General features: G+C 38.0%; 1 protein-coding gene across 2 annotated transcripts in view; it reads right to left on the bottom strand.

Moving 5' to 3' along the window:
* The window catches only part of Stac (SH3 and cysteine rich domain), a 157,969-nt gene that overhangs the window by 28,232 nt on the left and 107,838 nt on the right, over positions 1 to 21,899 (bottom strand). Inside the window, exons 4-8 of one of the 2 annotated variants that reach the window (XM_026406409.2) lie at positions 20,603 to 20,684; positions 18,973 to 19,088; positions 11,959 to 12,037; positions 1,735 to 1,799; positions 287 to 375 (exon numbers count right to left, since the gene is read on the bottom strand). In XM_026406409.2, the coding sequence (XP_026262194.1) occupies positions 287 to 375; positions 1,735 to 1,799; positions 11,959 to 12,037; positions 18,973 to 19,088; positions 20,603 to 20,684 (431 nt within the window). The remainder of the gene's footprint in view (positions 1 to 286; positions 376 to 1,734; positions 1,800 to 11,958; positions 12,038 to 18,972; positions 19,089 to 20,602; positions 20,685 to 21,899) is intronic. The other variant, XM_026406417.2, reaches the window with a different exon arrangement.

Raw genomic sequence — 21,899 nt, 5'->3', positions numbered from 1 at the left:
CTGTAATCCCAGCAGCTCAGGAAGCTGAGTTAGGAGGATGGTGGGTTCAAAGCCAGCCTCAGCAAAAGTGAGATGCTAAGCAACTCAGTGAAACCCTCTCTCTAAATAAAACACAATAGGACTGGGGATATAGTTCAATGGTTAAGCACCCCTGAGTTCAATCCCTGGTACCAAAAAAAAAAAAAAAAAAAAAAAGAATTACTGCACCAAAGCGATTATATTTTTCACAGAGGAAAACATTAAAACATGAACTTTAAATACTTCTCTTCTCAAAAAATGTTTTTACCTCATTTCCAAGTCTTCATTTTCCTGTGGTACAAATTTGTACAAGGCAACGTAGGTGTTCATCTGTAATGGGTCTTTGGAAAGAGGTCCCTGAAAGACAAAAGAAAGAAGAGCAAGAGAAGGAAGGAGGAAGAATTGGAGAGAGGAGAGAAAGAAAACAGGACATAGAGGCATTATTACACAGTAATATCACTGTACGGATCTTAGGTGTTAAAACAGGTAGCCATTATTAATGACTTTCTCTCAGCCTTAGGTTTATTTTTAATTCTGTTTAACTGAGGAAGATTTTATAAAAAAGTTTGAAAACAATTATTTGGAAACTCAGAAATACTACACTTCTGACACTTTTTGTCAGAAATACTACACTTTTCCTTGATACAGTTGTATGATTGTCTTCTTTGATATAGTTGTTCATGAAAAATGTCACAGGGTTGGTCCCAGGAACGGGAATATTCTCTCTAAAGAAAGAGGGACCTGTGAGCAGTAACTAACAACTCTCACTTGCTAAAATGGACATTCTATCAGTTAGTTGAGAGCTAATGTTTAGTGTATCAAAGGGAACCAGGTTCATTCATCTGGTAATTAGCTCATTGATTTTGAGGAAAAAGCATAGATTTTGGCATCAATTTATATCAGGTACCACCTTCTGAAATCTTGCAATAATCCTAATAAAAGTTCCATTTTGATAGTTTACTATGTGCCAGGCATAATGGGATATGCATTAGCACAACTGACCTTCACAGAATTGTTAGATAGTTAGCACAACTGACCTTCACAGAATTGTTAGGTAGATTTTCTTATAGTCTGCAATTTAGAGAGTATAAGAGACTTATATGTGTCACATACATATTAGCTATTATTACTAACCAAATTTTAATGCTATAGAGACATTTATATTTTATAAAGACAAGTTAAAGTCATATATTGTGGTATATAATTACATACTACATTTGAACATAATAATAAATATATACTATATATGTATATAATAACATGAAAATTTCACACAACTATATGTTCCCTTTTTACCTATGATTTGTTTTGCTATTTAAAGCTCAGTTTTCTTATATCACATTATCCTACTTCAATATAATTATATACATACATATGAATAAGCATATAAAATATAATAATTGTTTATATACTATAAAGTATGGTCATAGTTCTATAATTTACACATCATGTACTATATGTCAACATACATAACATATATGACAGAAACAAAAGATACAACACACCACTTATCCTGTTTTCCTCTTATTCACTGTGATATTTCTATTTAATCCATACTACTATCCCATGGCACATTATGCTACATTGTGCTATTTTATACTTTAAAAATGCTATCCTGGGACCCACTAAATGGATTTCATGACCCACTTGGGTGGTGACCTGCAGTTTGATCTAAGTGCTCTTGTCTGATCTGTCTTCTGTGCTTTCCATAAATACCTGGTGGTTTATGTTCTTTGCTTGGTCTTTGAAATCGTCAGTGCCATTTTCTGGATACGTAAACACTGAAGGAGACAAGAGAAAGCAGGTGCTTTATGAATCCAGTCACCATATTTGGGAACCATGCCTGAAGGATATTGGTTTATTTATTCCATGCACCATAGCGTCTAATTCACTACTCACTGTCTTTTCCTCATCCTCAGTGATCCAGCTTTCATGTTCTCTTCTGTGAAACACCCCCTGACTCCCCACACAGCATTCTGCAGCACCTTCTTTGCACTCCCACAACCTCTGTGCACACCTGGCCAGCTCATTTCCTTGCATTGCTGGGCAACCAAGTATTCAGAAAACTTGCAAGTGTTTGGTAGTGTTCTTCTGAGGAGCAGAAACTATGCCTTTCATCTTTGTTGGATGCATCAAATCACTTGTTAATGGGATGGTGGGTGGAATAACATCCAATTATTTGCATTTTTAACCACCTTTTCTAAATATCAGATTCTTTGTATTAAATATCTTTATTCTAGTCCCTTAATGACATCTATATTCTGTTTTACAGATTAAAGCTTTAGTTTTAATCTTCAAATTATTTCCTTGATCTCTGGCTTTCAACACATGCGACTATTATTTGGTTTTTCTTTAGTGTAGTCTTGGAATGTATACTTCTCTTCCTTTACATTTAAGTAGTTACTGTGTTGGATTCTGATAGAGACTATGCCTTCTCATAACAGAGAGGTGTTTCCCCTGTCCATATACAGAGCTGTGGGAGATTCCTGATGGAGGCAGGGGGCTCTGCCTTAGTTAGTTTGATCCGCCAAATCTACCTCAGAGACCAGCAGTGTGGCCAGATGTGTCTTCCTTAAAAATATGGCAAATGTTTCTAAATGTATACAACAGAATTGCGCACTCTAAATGTACCACTTGGATGACTTGACGTTTAAAATAACACATCACTGCTTTATTCTTCTCTTTATTTCCCTTCAGATCATAAAGAAAATATCAGTAGAAAGAGCGAAGCACATGGTGGAAAGCTCTAAACCTATTTCATAAGTGCATTGACAATTTTTACTGTCCTTAAAATAGATTCAACAACAGTGAAGTGGAAAACACTCGTCAGAACAAGAGCCCCTGTAAAAGTCCTGAAGTTTATTAAATATCTATTCTACTCAGTTTATAGCTCCAGAGTTTATGGATGCAATTCCAGTGTGCCTAAGAAGCCCATATGCAGTCATACGCACTCTGGTTTGTTGTACCTGGAAGATCAGCTCAATTCCAGGGACTCTGTCGGCCTCACTGCTAGGCTGCTCAGCTTGGTGCTTAGAAAGTTTAAAAAAGAGCCGAGTCCAGCAATACATTTTACTGGTATTCTGTGATTACCTGAAATCCAGCTGCAAGTACTTGATTCTATACATATAAAACTAGATTCTTCTAAAATAATATTAAATATTTTTTATAGAAACATGGAAAGAAAATCTTCCTAGAAAATTCTGGTCTGAGGCTTAAAAAGTGAACTACATCATGTGTATACATGATGTTCAATGATTTTGCAATATTATAATTTCATATTTTTTTACTTTTTAAATTAAATATCCATCTGGTCCTCTGGTTCAATTTGGACCATTTTTGCGAACTGTGCTGAAAATTGTTTGAAGTGACCTTAAATGTGTTTTCAGATACATGGCTGCAAGCAGAATGAGAAGGTTGCAAAATGATTTTCAAAATCTATTCCACTGAGCCATTTCTAAGATTTTGATTTGAGGAGAGAAAAGTCTGGTAAACTGTTTAACTAAAATGGATCTCACATACCCTTTATTTTTGGTGCTTTAAATTCCTCTCTGGAAAATGACTTGGTTATTCATTTCACCCATGAAAAGTGTTCAAAGAACATGTCCACCAGGCAGGTGTGTTTTCTAATATTACAGAAACAAAATGAATCTTAGCTTGGGCTTCATCCCCAAAGGACTTTTTTTTTTCCTCTTCCACATTCTCTCTTCCTCTTTCACTTTCTAGGCCTAGGAAACCCCTGCCCTCCTCTGTTTTCTGCAATGATTATTTTGCTTTTCTTTTTAAACTCGGTAATGCAGCAAGTTACTTTATCGAATTATCTGACATTGACCCACATTTTGGTCCTTTGAATAAATCCAACTTTGTTATTATGCAAAACCCTTTAAAAAAAAAACATTACTGGATGAAGCTTACTAGGATTTTTGCTTTAGATTTCTGCATCTATATTCAGGAGGGAAACTGGCCAGTGATTTTCCTGTCTCCGTCCTTGTTTGGTTTTGGAGTCAGTATTGTAAGAGCCTCATAAACCAAGGTAGAGAATGCTGCTGTCCTTTCTCCTCGCTGCTTTTTGATCCTCTGAAGTAGCTTATGTAGTGTGGAAATTGTCGATCCTTTAAGTGTTTGGGAGAATTTACTTATGAAGTTATCTGGGCCTGGTGTTTTTATTGTACAAATATTTAAGTACTAATTCTGTTTCTATAAGGAGTAGAAACACATTTTCTATTTGAGTCAGGCTTCAGTCATTGATATCTTTCTTTTTTAAATTAATTTTTAATTTTTTAAATTAGTTATACATGGCAGTAGAACGCATTTATGCACTTGGATATATCATGCATAAATGGGGTATAATTTTTCATTTTTCTGATTGTACATGTTACAGAATCACATTGGTCATGCAGTCATATATGTACATGAGGCTATAATGTCTGTTTCATTCTACTCTCCTTCCTATCCCCAGATCCCCTCCCCTCCCTTTACTCTCTTCTACCTAATCTAAAGTAACGCTCTTCTTCCATAGCCCCCACCCTTATTGTGAATTAGCATCCTCATCTCAGAGAAAACATTCAGCCTTTGGTTTTTGGGGGGATTGGCTTATTTCGCTTAGCATGATATTCTCCAAATCCATTCTTTTTGATGTCAGCCGGTTTAGAAAACGTGTTGAATTTTATTGATATGATTCTGGTTATGACATTCTTTGATTTTCTTTTTCATCTGTGTTATGTTCCCCTTTTTGCTATTGCTTTATGTTTCATCTCTTTCTGTTACCTAAAAATTGTTACAGATGGTAAGTTTTATTATTTTAAAAAACACTCAGGATTCATCGATCTTTGTTTACAATTTAATAATTTCCTCTTTTTTTTTCTGCCTTTTGGGGGGTTTATTCTATTTCATTTTTTTAACTTCTTAAGTATGATACTCAAATTATTATCCTTTAGATTTTCTTACTTTTTAATAAAATTGTTTTAAAGCTGAGTACTTTAGTCACAACTTTAATGCTATTCCACAAATTATGATATATAGTGTTTGGGTCATTCCTTAATTTCAAATATATTCCAATTTTCATCATGAGTTCCTTTGGACACATGAACTTCTGAAAAGTGTGTTTTAATTTAGCAAAATTATTGGTTTTCCTGGTTATCTCTTTGAGTATTGATTTTATCTTGTTTGTATTGTGGATAAAAAGATGTGCTCTCTATAATATCTAATGACTTGAAATTTGTAAGGCTTGTTTTGTGGCCTTGCAGGTAATAAGTTTTTATTATTGTTCCATGTGTTCTTAAAAAGGATGTGAATCCTGCACTCTTTAGATGGAGTGTCCTTTTGAAGTTCATTAGACGAGGCTTGTCAAGTGTGTTGTCAAATCTCTCCATCCATATAGAATCTTTTTGTCTATCTGGCTTGTCAATGAGTGAGAGGCATTAATATTCCCTGATAATAAGAACACCAATTTTCCTAATAATTCTCCTTGAGTTTCTATCATTTTGAGGCTATGCATTAAGTAGAGAATATAGAAGCTGAAAATTTTTAAATTGTGATGAAATGAACACGACCATGAAATAATGCTTTTTATCCTAGTAACTGTTTCTTTGGATTCAAAGTTCACCTTCCCCCATATATTAAATATCTACATCAGTTTTTTGTTTATTTGTTTAATATATGCCTGCGATTAACAATTTACCCTCACCAGTTTCTGTACATAAAAGATAATTTATTTTGCCTGTATTTTTCTTGTTTATTTCCATGGGAACTTTAAAAATTATTTTACTTTCCAACTTTTAAAGTTTTAGATATTTATTGATAGTATACAGGTCATTTAAAACTTTGGTCTGCAAAACTTATTGGGTTGATTTTGATCACTGGTAAACTTGAATTACTTCCTAAATATTTATTTTATATCTTCTATATGTCCTAAATTTTCTATGCTCTTTCTTCTATACACCTCCTCCCCCTCTTCCCACCTTCCTTCTTTTGAATTGATTTGCTTTCTTTTCTCCTCATCATTCAATTTTGTTGACTTTCTATTTTAATATACTTTTTGTTATTTTAGTAGTTGTCTTGGAACTTTTATGACATGAATTCAAACAAAATCTAAAGTGAAATAGCTTAATCTCCTCCTGAATGAGAAGAGGATCTTTGAATACACATTGTCAATTTAAATATGAATTTTTTTATATCCAAAATGTGCTTATTGGGATATTTTCACACTCATCTTGATTCAGACTGCTTTTAGTGCTGCTTCCTCCTGAAGGAACATCCTTCTGTAAGTCTTGCATTTCCTCCTTTAGGGTGGCAGTGGAATGTGAATATTTTTAATAATGTTTAGCAACTTTTAAAACAATATTTTTTTAAGGTAGCTACTGTTTGTCTAGAATTAACCACAGGTTTACCATTTTCTTTGCTCTTCATTTCTTCTTGCTACTGAGTGTTTGTATTGAGTTACTTTATTTGTGATTCTGGGTAAGATTCACTTTTCTTTCAGCATATTGAGGGTGTCACCCTACTGTTATTTAGTACCTAGTATGGTTTGTAAGAAGAACCTGCCAGTTAACTTTCATTCCTGTGTTTGTAATACATCTTTCAGCCTGTATGTAATATTTTCTTTTGTCTGTTCTTAATGTTGTTTTTTTGTCTTTGACATTCTAAAGTTTCACTAAGATGTGGTTAGGTATAGATTTCTGATTCATGGAAAAATGTCTTTAATATTTCTGGAAAATTCTCAGTCAGTATCTTCTTGAATACTTCCGTACTCCTATTCTCTTTCTATGTACTTTTAATATGTCAATTAGATGCATGTTAAATTTTCTCACTTACCTTCCACATCTCTTTTACTCTCATAGAAACTCCACCTCTTTGTTTCCTTGGATCTAATCTAATTTATTTGGCTGTATAGTTCAGAGTGCTAATTCTCTCTTTAGCTATGTCTAATATGCTATTAAATTTATCAATCACATTTCTACTTTAAAACTTCTAGAGGGTCTACTTAGATTCTATTCAAATTTTCCTATTAATTTTGATAGTCTAGTGTTCCTTTATTACATTTTTCTAGTTCATTTTAAATAGTTATATGTTTCTTTATTTGATAATTTCAACATATACAATCTCTTGAGAGTCTGATAATAAAATTGTTTTTTTCTTGATAATTCTCACCAGTGGTGGCTCATTTTCTCATGTTTGGTAAAATTTTTTTTTTTGTTAGTTTATGTTCTTTGGAAGTCTACTGTGGGAAGTTTTTGAGGTATATAGAAGAAAAAGCATAGAAAATTTGGGACATATAGAAAATGCAAAATAAAATATTTAGGAAGTAATTCAAATTTATCAGTGATCGATGAAGTCAATTTCAACCCAATAAAAGACCAAAGTTTTTCAGACCGAATTTTTAAATGACCTGTATACTATCAATAAATATCTAAAACTTAAGAAAGTGGAAAGGTTGAAAGGAAAATAATTTTTTTAAAGTTCCCATGGGAATAAACAAGAAAAATAAACCAGAAAATAAACAAGAAAAATACAGACAAAATAAATTACTTTTCATGGACACGTGGGTTTAAATTCTCTTCCTCCAGAGAGAGCTTACATTTACCTCAGCTAAATACATGGAGACAGTACTGCTTTCGGCATTTTAAGGTAAATTAAACAAGAATTTCATATTGTTTTACTTTGCATATCTTGGTAGTATAGATTCAGTCCCTAAAACCCAAGTAGGAAGAACTTGTTCTTTGCTTTCTTCCTTCCTTATTTTCTCCCTCCCTCCCTTCTTCCCCCTACTTTCCCTTCCTCTCTCCCTCCCATCCCCCATCCTCCTTCCCTCTGTTTCTCTTTCTTCCCCTATTTCCCTTCTTCTTCTTCTTCTTCTTCTTCTTTTTTCCTTCTCCACCTAAGTTCAGGTTGATACACATATTCCTCTGGAAGGTATTCTTTTTTTGCTAGTGACAGAAAGGATGCCTTTTGTGGTGTCAGCATTTTCCCAAGGGGCCTCTCTTCCATCCTGTTACCCTGCACACTACCCAGTTTTCTTCCTCATTGTTCATTTGGGGGGTCTTTTATTATCTACACCGAAGGCTCCAGGTATGTGCAGAGTAAACATTGGCCTTCACCTGCTTATATCTCTGAGTTCATCTAGATCCATGTTTTCTTGTCACTTCTAGACTCTAAGGAATTGTCTTATTTTGTTGTCAGCTCTCTCAGTGCATTATCTAGAAATTTCTTTAATTTTTTTTCCTCAACAGTTTTAAGAGTGCTAAACAGGGAAAAAAAAGTCATCTGAGTATCCAACCTTCCATATTGCTGAAAAGAGAATCTTCTGTACTTTTAAAGACATCGTTACCTGATCTGGAGACTAAATATGTATTGCAGAAATATACCATAAATATTTACATCTGCAATTTAGGAATTGCTCACTGGAGGGGGACAAGAATCAGAGGTATCTGTCAACTGAGCCATTAAAATATTCTGGCGGAGAAAGGTGACAACTTTGAGATATAGAGCCTATGAATGCTTAAAACAAGAATAAATTTTCCACATCTGAGCTTGTCTTTTCTCTTTCTGAGCAAAACTTCTTTGCTTAAGTGCAAAGTGAGGTAATATTGGTTTTGTAATATCCTCAAATGGATGTGATTAACCCAGTCCTTTTTGAAGAAAATTTCTAGGAATTTGTATTGCTTATGTCCTGCTCTCTCTGTTTCTCTTCCAGGAAAACTGGGATCACATACAGTCATACTGAAATGCAATTATTGAAGGCAGCCAGTAAAATTATTATTTGGCCTTTCAAGCTGAGACAAGCAGCCCAGATATTTCTTCTTTGCTTATTATTTTATTATTAGTGAAGTTTCTAACGGTGAAGCCAAAGGTGAAGACCAACAAATTTTCCACTCTATGTCTATAATGCATTCAAGAATAGTGTTGAAAATAATAACTGAAAACACTCAATCCTGCCCAAGAAAATTTTTTAAGAGAGGAAAACAGATTACACTCTTAGAAGTAAAGAAATTAGGATGAATTATATATGCTTCTAAGGTACTTCAGAGATCTGGAAGAAATAACACCTGTGTGAACTATTTTTTTAGGTCATAAATGAAACATGTAATGCAGAATCATTTGTCATTGGCTTCGCAGATACCACTTCTAGAAAGCCAGTCCCTCTTGCTATGACTGATGGGACCCTGGGGAAACTGGACTACATGAGCTGGGGATGTCCTCCAGTTATTTCTCAAACTGCATTGATAGGGAATTAAAATCAGTCAAAGGAAAATATTTTGAAGCAAACTGCTACATAATTAATCCCCCTAGCTTCCAAGGGGATATTGTAAAGAAAGCTATTGCTGATCAAAGGACTATTTAATTGCTCTCCAAAGCTTTTAAAAAGTTTGTATTTTACAAAATTCTTTCAACTGATCTCTTTGAATAAGGCTGTGAAATTGCCCCTTAATATAGAAGGGATAGAAAACAATCAACTGTGTTTTTGAGTGATACTCTGAAGCTTAGTTTTCTTTTCTGTATGGTGTGTGTGTGTGTGTGTGTGTGTGTGTGTGAGAGATATTGGAGGAGAGGGAATTAGATTAAAAGACCTGTAATCCTACTTCTCAAACTTTAATGACCATATGAACCACAGATCCATATGCAAATTCTGATTCAGCTGGTCTGGATGACTATAGGTCTGCATTTCTAAAATTCTTCTAAGAGGTACCTTGTCTGCTGGCCCAGGAACCGTGCTTGGTCTAAGTTGAATCTCTGACCCTTCATGACCTCATGATGACGTTTTGTTTTTTTTTTTTTAATAACAACTATGCTTCATATTGATGATTTCTGAGTGTAGCTCTTCATACCATAAAATTTCCTTAAGACCACCTTTGGAGAGAAATCCTCAGGGTAAATACAGGACTTAACTACCACATAAAATGAATAGAGCCAGATCTGGGTAACTTAGGCAGAGTTAAATGGTGGGCATTTGCTGGGCATAAGTCTGAGAAGCTGCAGACAGGATTTCCTGACAGACTGGATATGAGGTGTGAGAAGAAATAAAAGTCAGACCTAATATCAGAAACTCTGGCCTGATGGATGGCTTGATGGAGTTCCCATTTACTGAGCAGAGACGATTGTGAGAAGAGCCCATTTGGGTGGCTAGGTGGGAGCATCAAGAGTCAAATTTGCGTGTTTCAGCTTTAAAATACTATTTCACATCCAGAGGGCCATGATCAGCAGGCTATCAGGATCTGGAGGCAGCAGGAAAGCCTAATGCTGAAGATGAAATTTGGCATCCTCACCATTACAGATGGTATTTACATTTGTTAATTCACTCAAAGATCACAGTGATCCTATGGATTTGGCATTACCATTATTTTCATTTCAGAGTAGGGGTGATTGAGGAGGAGAAAGGCTAGGCCACTACTTCAAGGTCACATAATTATTAAGTGCAATGCTTTGCCTCCAGAGCAAGGATGCACCAAGGACCTAATATCCAGTAGTGAGAAGGACATCCGTGGTGTTGGTGGGAAGAGCATCAGGGGAAGAATGAAGGCACTTGGACTGAGTGGATGACCAGACTTGAAGCCTGAACATGCACGTCTGGGTCTATATAGAAGTCTCTGGTGAGTTAGTTGCTCAGATACTGAATGCTGGGGTTACTAACCAAATTATATTGCTGGACCTGCAATGCCAGATGGACTGGGGCTAGGCTGATCCTGCAGTTGGTACTGCCTGCTGTGAGGTTCCCTTGGCAGCCAACACTCTCTAATGTGTCTCTCTAATGGCACTGCTAAGTGCTCAACCAATGTTTGCATCCATCTAAAGTAGTGTTTTCCCCATGTAATGCTAAAGAATCCTCACCCTAGCAGTGAGCTTTAGCAGATGTGTGTGGGCTTGGCAAGCCCAGGGTGAGTGCTGATGCTTATTCAGGAAGGAGAGTCATGGGGGTAGCTAAGCACATTGTGCTTTATGGGACCCACACAGACACAGTCCTAACTAGAGAAGAGACATAAATGAATTCCCAGAGCTAAGGCTGTGGAAGCAATATCTCCTAAGATGCTGCTGCCAAAGCAGCTAGGCAGTATTGATTGCAAAACTTCTGCTTGCAGACTAGAAAAGGCGGGGTGACTACTCATGTGGAACATCTACCCAAGGCAACACAGCTCCATTCTCGGCAGACAGGGACTGAAGCCTGAAGGAGCTCACTCTTCCACAGAAATGCTCTCAATTCAACCCAGGTCAGGACCTGTAGCCTCCCTAGATTGTGAGCAACCTGAGGACAGGTTTTATGACTTCTGTCTTTTTGCTGGTGATTATAAATGCTTCATAAACTTTTTTCAATAAATGAGTGAAGGCTTAATGGTAGTGGATGTCAAAAATGGCTTGCAGAGAATGTATCTGTAAGGGTCTAGCTGTGTGTCTTTAATCTTTGTTTAAGAGATGGTTTTTTCATGATTTTAATGAAAAATACTATGTATGTGGCATTTAATGTTTTAGAAATTATTGTAACAAAGGCTTAAGCTATTAGAGGATCACATAATATTGATTAAGAATGTTTGGATTGTATGATTCATTTTTTTAGTTTTAGTCATCTCTGCTTGGTAGCAGCTCCCCTTGCTGATGCCTCTCCCTCACCTGTTTCAGGTACTTTGGATGTAGTGCAAAGTCGTTGCTCTGTAGTATAGTTTTCTAATAGAATCTATGACAGGGGAGGAAATAACACAGTCACAGAAAGGTCTGGAAGTGACTCCTGAGCCTCACTATGGCTAAGCCCCTAAGGTAGGAGAATTCAAGGAGAGGTCAGAATCAAGTGTCTGAAATTGATCAGGAACTATGCCCTTTCTCCTTCCAGAATAATGATATTAGATTTTCCAGATTGGATTCTAGATCTAGCAGAGAAAAAGAGGGGTCTGGGAATGGACTCTACCTGAATCCTGACTAATGTGTTCCCATTTGTGCTGGGACAGTTATGTCACTTACCGCTGTTGCTGCGTTTCCTTAGGTCATACCCGTCTCCTGGCCCATCGGTTTCTTCAGGAACCTCCACAAGGTCTGAAGTCTTGAAGGAAAGAGGAAACAGCACAGAATGAGCGATGTTATATCAGTGGGCCAACTGGGCAGTGGTTTTCATGTCAGTAGAAAAGCTAAGGTGGGATTTGCACAATGCTTGGGAAAATAATTATTGTTTTTTTTTTTTTTCTGATGGCTAACTTCAGGAAGGCTGTGTGTCCCCTCTTGGTCCTCATGTGCCTCCCTTCAGGCTCAGGCTTGGCCTTGGTAGGTGCCGAATGAATGCTGGATGAGCTTCTTCCCAGGAAGAGACAACAGAGAGAAATCAGAATTCCTGTCCATATCCTGTCACTTAAAAAAAGTCTCAATGAAACTATAACTCTTTGTGTGGGTGAGCTTTAAATACTGATTATAGAGAACCAGATGCACTATTGAAGGATGACTACTTAGGTAGGAATAAAGTGCTATTTACATTGTTGCCAAAATCAATTATTTTTGTAATGTTTATTCTTTCTTTTTTTAAAGAGGAGAAGGCATAGTCATTCTTCCATCTAGGTTTCAGAAATAATAAAGACAGCCACAATGGCATTCCAATTAGTTAATGGTTCTTGATTACTTACCATGTGCTGTTTTTAAGTATTTTGCATGTATCATCTCATTTATTCTTTACAATAATCCTATGAGAGATTCAGGTAGAAATCTGAAACCCAGAACAGTGATTTTCCTGGAGGTCCCACAACTAATAAATAGTGGGAGGTGGGGTAGTGGGCCCTGGAATTGCCTCCAGAGCTCAGCTCTGAAGCACTGTGCTCCATCCCATGATATGTTGGCTGCATGGGCTGGTGAGAGCTTTCAGGGTTATCACATTGTCATATCAGACTGGTCATGGCCATGGGAACTGGCACATGTTACAATTCAGGATCAACTCTAACCTGGTTGGTTAAACATTCACCAGCACACCACTTATGGCCACTTTCACATGATGGCATATCCTAGCTCCTGTCTACCTCTTCCAAGAGGATGAGAAAAGTCACATTCTAAAAAATAATTTGTTTACATGTTATTGGAGTGGAACAAGATAAGTTCACCTTCCTACTTTCCTCATCAGCCCTAGAGCACTTGAGAACCATCCTCCAAGACAGATTTTTTTTTTTTTTGGTACCAGAGATGGAACACAGGGATGCTTATCCCCTGAGCCACATCTGCAGCTCTTTTTATTTTTTATTTTGAGACAGGGTCTTGCTAAGTTGCTTAGGCCTCACTCAAGACAGATTTTTGTTACAGTTTAGCTTGAAGATTTTTTTCCCAGACAGTTTACTTTCATGATACATCAGAAGGAAACAAAAGAAAACACAAGGGGAAAAAAGAAACCTAACAACCCAGCACAAGGTCCTCATCATTCATACCCTGCTCTTTTTGAGGCTTATGATTTCTACACACAAATGCTTTACAGGGAATTTCATTTATTTCAATTTAATCTTATGAAACTGAGATTATTCACAAACTGACCAGAATATGTTTTTTAAAGTTACTTCAAAAAAACCAAAGCCTCCCCAAAGCCATCAAGGCTTTTTATATTCTAGAACATTCTTTGAAAACATAACGATTTGGAAAACCATCAGGCAGTGACTTCTCGACAATGTAGAACAAATGCCTCCGCAGCCCTGGAAGAAAATAAACCTGCAGAACAAAGCTTTGCTATGTGGGAATGAGTTAGCTTTAGGACATAACAGCATTAAAGAATGGCAAGGGGCTGAAGTTCATTATCACTTGACCCTGCAGGAAGGAAGCAAAATCATTTTAAAGTACCAATCAATTGTCTCTGTTTTCTTCTACAGAGGCACGTTGGTCTCTGGGAAAAGAGTGAGGTGACAGACACTCAAGTACAATTTGATTTTTCTTTGTCTCCCTGTGGTTTTCAGAACAATGCCTTCAATAAGCAAAACTCCAACAAATATTTACTGATGGAATCAGTACTAGAATAACTGGACAGTGAGGAATGACACCCTATTGACACAGTCAGAAACTGTGCTTTTTTTTCTCCTAAAATCAGTTTACAGGGTGCAAATGTTGTTAGAAACAAAGGTATTTTAGAGATGAAAGCGAAGTGAGCATCCTGCAGTTATTTCTCTGATGGTTTTGCTGCTTCTTAGAGTTAGCCAAAAATGAAGGCTAAAATGTTCATTGGGAACTATGGAATGTGTCTCAGGATGTCTCTTTGTCCTATGATCAGCAAAGCTAAGAACTGCAGAAGCAGTCAGCCACCTACTCTTTATATGGATAGTTCAAGGTCATGTCTGGGGAGCCTCTTCTCCACCCTTGCCTCACCTTGGCTTTCTGTTTACCTTTTCTGGAATGCTGATCTCATATAAGAGTGGGAAATGCTTTTGTTGGAGTGGAATGAGGATATATTGGTTCTCATCAGAGACATGAGAGAATGCAAATCTGGTCAAAATGCAGGTCAAAGTGGAGAGAAGTCTCTCTTCGCTCTGGTTAGTTTTATTTGGGCTTTTCTTTTGGCTTGCTAAGTGGTAGCTACAAAAACTTGTAAGGGACAATGGGTGAAGGGGTACAGGCTGCAAACCAGCTCTATGTGGCTCTGGGGGAAGCCACTCATTGGCAGCGCAGGTCCTTCTCATTCCTTGAGAAAGGTGTGATGATAGGATCTGGCAGAGGGTTATCATCCTTTGATCTTGTTTCCAAGCTTTAGATCCAGCCTTCTGGTTGCTGTAAGTGTGTGATTTAAAAGCTGTCCACACAGAGAGCAACTGTGAATAAGACAAAGAAAGAGGAAGGAGCTGGCAGGGCTGATTTCATTGGAACCAAACCTAAGTACTTAATTGAAATTTACTGCCAGCTTTAGGTCCTTCTTAGAAGTTTAGAGAGTTTGTTCATTTTTTTTATACACCATAGATTTAGTGAGAATTTGTAATGGACAGCCACTACATAGATGAATGTTTCTCAAATTTTGGTGGGTATTGGAATCATCTGGGTTGCTGATAAAACTCACATAGGGCAGAACCTCTCCCTCTGTGTTGTTATTAAGTTCCCCCATCGAATTCTGATGCCCACCAAAGTTTGAGAATCACAGATATAAGGTATTGGAAGTAAAATGCAAACAGAGCGCTTGCATTTAAGCAGCTCTGTCTTAGTGGAAGAGGCAATTGGAAAAACGAGAGAACAATTAAACAAAAAAGCAAAAATTACTAAGCATTATATAAATCAGTTGCTATGGGAGAACAGGGAACAGGGAAGAGGTGCCCAGCCAAAGCAGGAAGCACTGGGGGATGTTATCTGCAGAGTTAGAGACAACGTGGGTGACTAGACAGAGCATGGCTTTTCAGAGAGCTGTTCCTGGAGGTTGGCTGTGAGAAATGAAGTGTTATGTGGACCCTGGAAGATTCTGAGTTCTGTCTTCAAGAGTCCCTCGTTAATTCTTCTCTATTCTTCAACCATTTCTCAAGTGCTCACTATGTGCCGGAGACCATGCAAGGTCCTGGTGTAGTGAGGTAAATAAGGAAGGAGCCCCTGATGTATAGCCACTTACTATCTAGTTAAGGAAATTGATGCAAAAGAAGATAATTACTGTGTAATCAAGTATATCCAATAAGAAAGGAGCTCTTGAAAGCTTGTGGAAGGAATGACTGGGTCATGCTTGAGGGAGTCTGGGGACTCTATTTTTTATTTGATAGAAATCAAGTTATATCTTAAAGAATTGCAATTGTAGAGAGCAATATTTTCTAAGATGTGATGTCAAGAGCTTGGTGAATTCAGGAAAAAAAAAAAAAGAAAAGCCTTGTATCATGGGAGCTTGCATGTGAGAAGTTAAGTGTTATGTGGAGCCCAAAGGATCCTGGGGCCATCAAGAGACCCTTATTGATTCTTTCTCATTCTTTAACCATTTCTCAAGTGCTCATCTGTATCAGCCATGCTGAAGAGTTTGGACATTGTCCTTCCAGCAGAAGTGACTCAATAGAGTGTTTTAATTAGGAAAATTGTGCACGTATTTAAGGGATGATACAACTTGAGATGCTGCTAAGAGTACACTCAAAATGAATAAAGTAGCATAAATATTTCTTTGTTGTAATCTGGGTGAGAGATAATGAGTTTCAAGTCCTGAGAACTGGTTACAGAGAAGGGCACTTAGGATATGTATTTCTGAGTTCTGCCTTGTAGAACATAATCACCAATGGAGCACAAGAACAGTCTAGATATGCTCATGTTGCAGTATCTGTAGGACTGGCATGGTGCTTTGGCAAGAAGTTAGAACTGGAAATATCTAAGCTTAGGGATGATGGTTGGAAAAGAAAAATGTAAAGATCAACCAGGAAGAGCATGTAGAACAAGAAGACCAAGCAAAAGCAGATCCCTGGGAAAAGTCCAAATTAAAGAGCAAGTGGAAGATGAGTCAGAGAAGATGAGCTGAGCAGAACAGCAGAACCTCCAATGAGTCATGGGTTTCCAACAAAGCCTGGGCATAGGCCCTGTCAAAGGAGGGCTTTGGAAAATACTCTTTTCAAATCCTCGTGAATGGATGACACCCTTGTTTAACTTCATAACTTAGGTTTAAAGGAAATCCAGCTAAGACTTAGATGCTCAGTGAAAATAAAGCAGCAACCACTTCCATTTATTCAGTGCAAATTATTCCAGGACCTATGCTAGATACTTTATGTATATTATTATATCATAGCAAATACTTTATGTAGTTATTATTATTATATTATCATTACCTTACCCATGTAGCCATAACAAGTTTATGTAGAGCCATGCATCACTTAATAACAGGGATATGTTCTGAAAAATGCATTTTGTCATTGTGCAAACATTCTTGAGTGCACTTACACACAGCTAGATGGTATGGCCCATACACACCTAGGCAATATGGCATAGCTTATTGCTTCTAGGCTATAAACCTGACCAACATGTCACTGTACTGAATACTGTAGGCAATTTTAATACCACGATAAGTATTTGTGTCTGTAAACATAGAACATGCACAGTAAAAATACTAGGCCATAAGAAGTTTTCAGCTCTGCTATAATCTTATGGGGCCACCACCATACATGTTGTCTGTCATTGATTAAAGTGCATATGATGCATGACTATCATATAAATTCTATTCCTATACATTTTATATATTTTTTCAAAATTACATTTAGCACAATTTTAATTATTCATTCAATAAATGAATTAAAATTATCTTCTAAACTGCCAAATGATAATAATCTCTCTGCAAAGATCATAGGGATTCAGGTATCTTAAACTGTCACAAATTATATATCCTCACTGCTTTGAGGCAGTGTCTCCTGAAGCTAAACATTTCCATCTTACTATAAAATCCTTCAGCTTTCATGTGGCATGGTTATTGTAATATCCTGAACACATATATATCCTATGTTTTTATTTTTAATAAAATGGCATAAGGCATATTCAGGTTATATTTTAAAATAATGCCACCACCTTCAACTTTCTCCTCTATTGGTTTGGTTTTCAAAAATTAGTAAATGTGGGCTCTTTATTTGTGTGTGTTAAATTGCAAAAAAAAAAAAAAAAAAGGAAAAGAAAAACCTCATTAGCATAAATGTTATGCATGACCCAGGAAAAAGATTAAAAATTATTTTATAATTATTTGAGTGAGATAAATCAGAGGAGTTTCTGAAGAACAGAGATTTCAGTGAATTGGTTTCTAGAACGACCATGCAGCATCAGAGACCCACAAACGCATCTACCTGCAGGCTTGATCACATTCCCATGCCCTGCCTAGAGTCTCAGACTATCTTAGGAATAGACCTGCAGCCAGTGAGGGAGCTGCCTCAGCTCAGCCCTGAGGACACCAGAAGGGGTGTGTGCTCTGCCTTCTTCTACTCCTCCTCTGGTCACCTGATGATGACTCAGAGGAGTAGACCATTTGGAGGCTCATCTGTGTCCTGCCCTAAAGTCCCAGTCCTGCAACCTTATGCAGGCCTTCCTGAATGGCCATGTGCACTGGACAGTCCTTGCCATTTTTTAGGAGGGATGGTGGCTTTCAGCAAGGGTTGGAGAGTTGTGTGGCATCTTGGGCCATTTATAGAAATTATGAATGGGAGAGCCAGAGACAGGGTGGGCACAGAAATACATTAGACCATCAGTTTAGGTCAGATGAAACAAAAGAGGTGTTTGGGAGGGTGAGTGTCCCTTGGAGAGAGGTTCTACTGAGTCACAGGTGGAGCATTTCCAGGGAGGGCTGTTTTTCTGTGAAATCAAGGCACACTCTGTCTTAGAAAGGAGTGAGAAAATGTGAGAAATAGCTCTCTCTTTTAACTGGGATAAAGCCAGAAGGAGAAATGCAAACATCCAGACCTTCTGTTTTTGCCCATTGTTTGAGTCAAATATTTCTTTTATTTTTCCTTCCTCCCTTCCTTTCTTTTTTCTTTTTTTCTGGGGGGGGGGATGGGGATGGGGATTGAACCCAGAGGTGTATTTACACTGAGCTCCATCTCCTGTTTTTTTTTTTTTTTTTTTTTTAATTTTGAGGTGGGGTCTTACTAAATTGCTTAGAACCTTGTTAGGCTGCTGAGGCTAGCCTTGACCTTGGGATCCTCCTGCCTCAGCCTCTCCAGTCACTGCAATTATAGGTATGTACCACCATGTCTGACTCAGCCAAATATTTCTTAAGTGTTGACTGATATGCCATCTAATATTGGTGAGAGGATGAAAACCAAAACCAAAACCAAAACAAAAGAAAAAAAAAAACAGTATATGGGAAAACTCATGAGGCCAAGAGAATGATCTTTGAGCAGAAAAGTAAAATGTGCCCTGGGTGTTGACAACAGAAAGTCAGCCCTTCGTGGCCCAGAGCACTTTGAGTTACCCTTTGGAGGTAGCCTGACTCTCAGAAGAATCATCCTCATGGCACATTCAGGTGAAATCCCTTATACTGCTGCACCCGAGGCTGGCCCTGCCCGAGACACCATGGGTGAACTGAGGGGGGAAGAGGACAATTACAGAGGTCCTGTGAGGTGAATCAGAGCCACTGCCAGAGCTGCCCTTCTTCGTTCTCTGGGCCAGGGAAGTGCCAAAGCGAAGGGTCTCGTAGACAGGGTCCACCTTATTGCCACAGGCTGCAACAGAAGAGAAAGCTTTTCTGAGAAAGCTCACCGGTGAGGGCCCACCCCGCCCACCACGCATCACTCCTGGGTTATCATCCTCCGAGAAGCAGCTGACCTGCCAGCCCTGGGGAAGATCCAGCTTCCCGCACAGACGTGACCTCCACACCACCATGTGCACATTCACCATGGCACCCAGAACTTCCAGCCAGGACTCTGCTCTGAAACTTTCCCTGAGTGATTGGTTTTCCTCTTTCCTGATCCATCCCCAGGACTCCAGAGACTGGTTTCATTTCCTCCAGAGGGAGGCTCTGCTCACTAAGGCACATTCTTGAGACACAGTGTTTGCAACAGGGGGCAAGTGTTTTTTCACAGGGATTTGAAATCACCAGGCTTCATAAATTTCTAATTAAAAGGTTTCTAGTTTATAAATTTCTACTTTAAAACCTGTCCAGCCAAAAAGGCAAAAATAGGTGTGGAGATTTTTAGGGACAGAATAAAAAAAAAAGAAAGAAGAAAATTGGAAGGTATTATAAAAGAAGAAATCTAAGCCAGAATAACTCTAAATATAGGGCATTATTTAGGTCCTCATTAAAGAATAGGTGAGATTTCCTGAGTTCCCACTTTATACTTATTGTCTATAGTATATACTCAGTATATGTTATATGTATATCAGATATACTGTCCTATCAGATACTATATATTGTATGTATCCCTGTCTATCTATCCATCTATCTATCTGTCTCACAACAATTATGAAAACAGTGATTGCGATTGCCCTTCTCAGTTTGTAGGAAATGACAGATTCAGTTATTTGTGCAGAGAACAGTAGGCCACCAGCTCTACACAGGTCTTTGAGAAGCTATGCCCCATGCTCTTGCCACTCTTCCGTGCTGCTCATGACTGAGAAAGCATATCAGGAGCCCTTGGGAAGTGAGTGTTTTTCAAACTTCATCAGGATGAAAATTTTCTGAAGAATTTGGTCCACCTTCTGTTTCTCCTCCAGCAAAACAATTACAACCCAAGCAGCCACCAAACAAAGACAGCCACTGTTTTATTTTTTAAATTTGTTCTTTCTAGATATATGTGACAGTAGAATATATTTTGACGTATCATATATACATAGAACAAGCATAACTTGTTCCAATTAGGATTCCATTATTGTGGTTGTATATGATGTGGAGTTACATTGGTTGTATATTCACATATAAGGATAGGAAAGATGCGTTTGATTCATTCTACTGTCTTTTCTATTCCCATTCAACCCCCCTTCCCTTCATTCCTCCTTGTCTAGTCCAATGAACTTCTAATCTTCCCTTCCCTTGTTGTGGGTTAGCATCCACATATCAGAGAGAACATTCCGCCTTTGGTTTTTTGGGACTGGCTTACTTCATTTAATATGATATTCTCCAGTTCCATCCATTTACTGGCAAATGCCATTGGAAGTCCTTGGAGGACAGCACCTATTAAGCACCTATTACTGACTCTGTAGCTCAAAACCCATCTCAACTCATCAATGTCCAACTCACCAATGGGCATAACTTCTTTAATGCATCCAAACTGTTCATGGATGAGCAAGGGGGAGCTGTAGTAACGCCGAAACCCCTTTGGCTGGAGAGAGAATAAGAAAGAGAGGGTCTTAATGTCATTGAAGAGATGGAGAAAATCACTTGAGTCCTAAAATTATAAAACCAGTTGGTGTCTCCCTTTAAGATGCTGACTTGTCTTATTAATTCTATAACTCACTGCTGAAAGGGGAGTGGGGAGGAGAAAAGATGGATGGCAATAAGCAAGTTATGCCCTATCTAGATAGCAAGTTCTTGGCCCTGGCTTGACATCCTGATTCTTCTCCCCCTGCTGTGTACTGCAGCTTCTGCTGTGTGCCATATGCTCATTATCTCCCAGGACAAAGGGATTGCTTTGCATTCTTTTACCACAGTTTATGATTGTGCTTTATTAAATTCATAAAGTCCTGGGCATGAGAAAGCAGACCCCAAGACCTAAAGGCATATCTGAAGAGTTTTCCTCAGAATCATCTTCTATTCTTTCTGGATTCTCTTCTGTGTTTGTGATCTCTCATCCGTGATCTTTGTCTTGGCTTGTGAGAATGATCACTGAAGAAAGGAGAAGGGGAACAGGTGAAAGTGGAAGGGATTTGAGAAAAAAAAAGGACACTGCCAATCAAAGGAAGTGGATAAACTCTGTAAAAACCTGGACTTAGAACTCCCCGTGTTAGAAGGGAACTTGGTGACCTGGTTTCTACTAGAATCCTGAGATCTTCTCCCGTGTTCCTGGCAAGTAGCGTCCTGCTTTATCTGAGCACTGAAAATGGCAGGAAGATTATAGGAGCATTCCCTAGCCCTGGAGGAGGTCTTTGGTGATATTATATCTGAGTGTTAAGACATGGCAACTACTGATACTAAGTCTTTTCCCTAGAGCCAGAAAATGTGATGGTCTTACATTTTTTGAAGACAGTTGTTATATTCCAATGAATTATTTTCTATAGTAGATACCATTGGTATAATCTTTGGCCATCCTAGTTTTAAATACCCTCAGACATGCTCTGGGTTGCTTTTTATCAATGTGAGGCATCAGGACTGAAGCCCACACTCCTGAGATGGTAGGATCAGCTCAGAATGACAAGACCATCAGACCTTTCTTCATTTGGCTAACATGACTGTTAAAGTGGTGTAGACTATTATAGCTCTGTTTCAGTTTTGCTGGGGGTTGGCTGTAGTCCTCTTTTGAAACTCACTGAGTTGATAGCCAATTAAGCTCTAGGGTAACTAACAAATGACATTAGTTTGCCTGGGACAGAAGGGGTTC

The sequence above is a fragment of the Urocitellus parryii genome, chromosome 3, assembly GCF_045843805.1.
Source record: "Urocitellus parryii isolate mUroPar1 chromosome 3, mUroPar1.hap1, whole genome shotgun sequence".
Lineage (NCBI taxonomy): Eukaryota > Metazoa > Chordata > Mammalia > Rodentia > Sciuridae > Urocitellus > Urocitellus parryii.
Note: the sequence above shows the minus strand (reverse complement) of the source record. Positions and strands in the feature narration are given on the sequence as shown.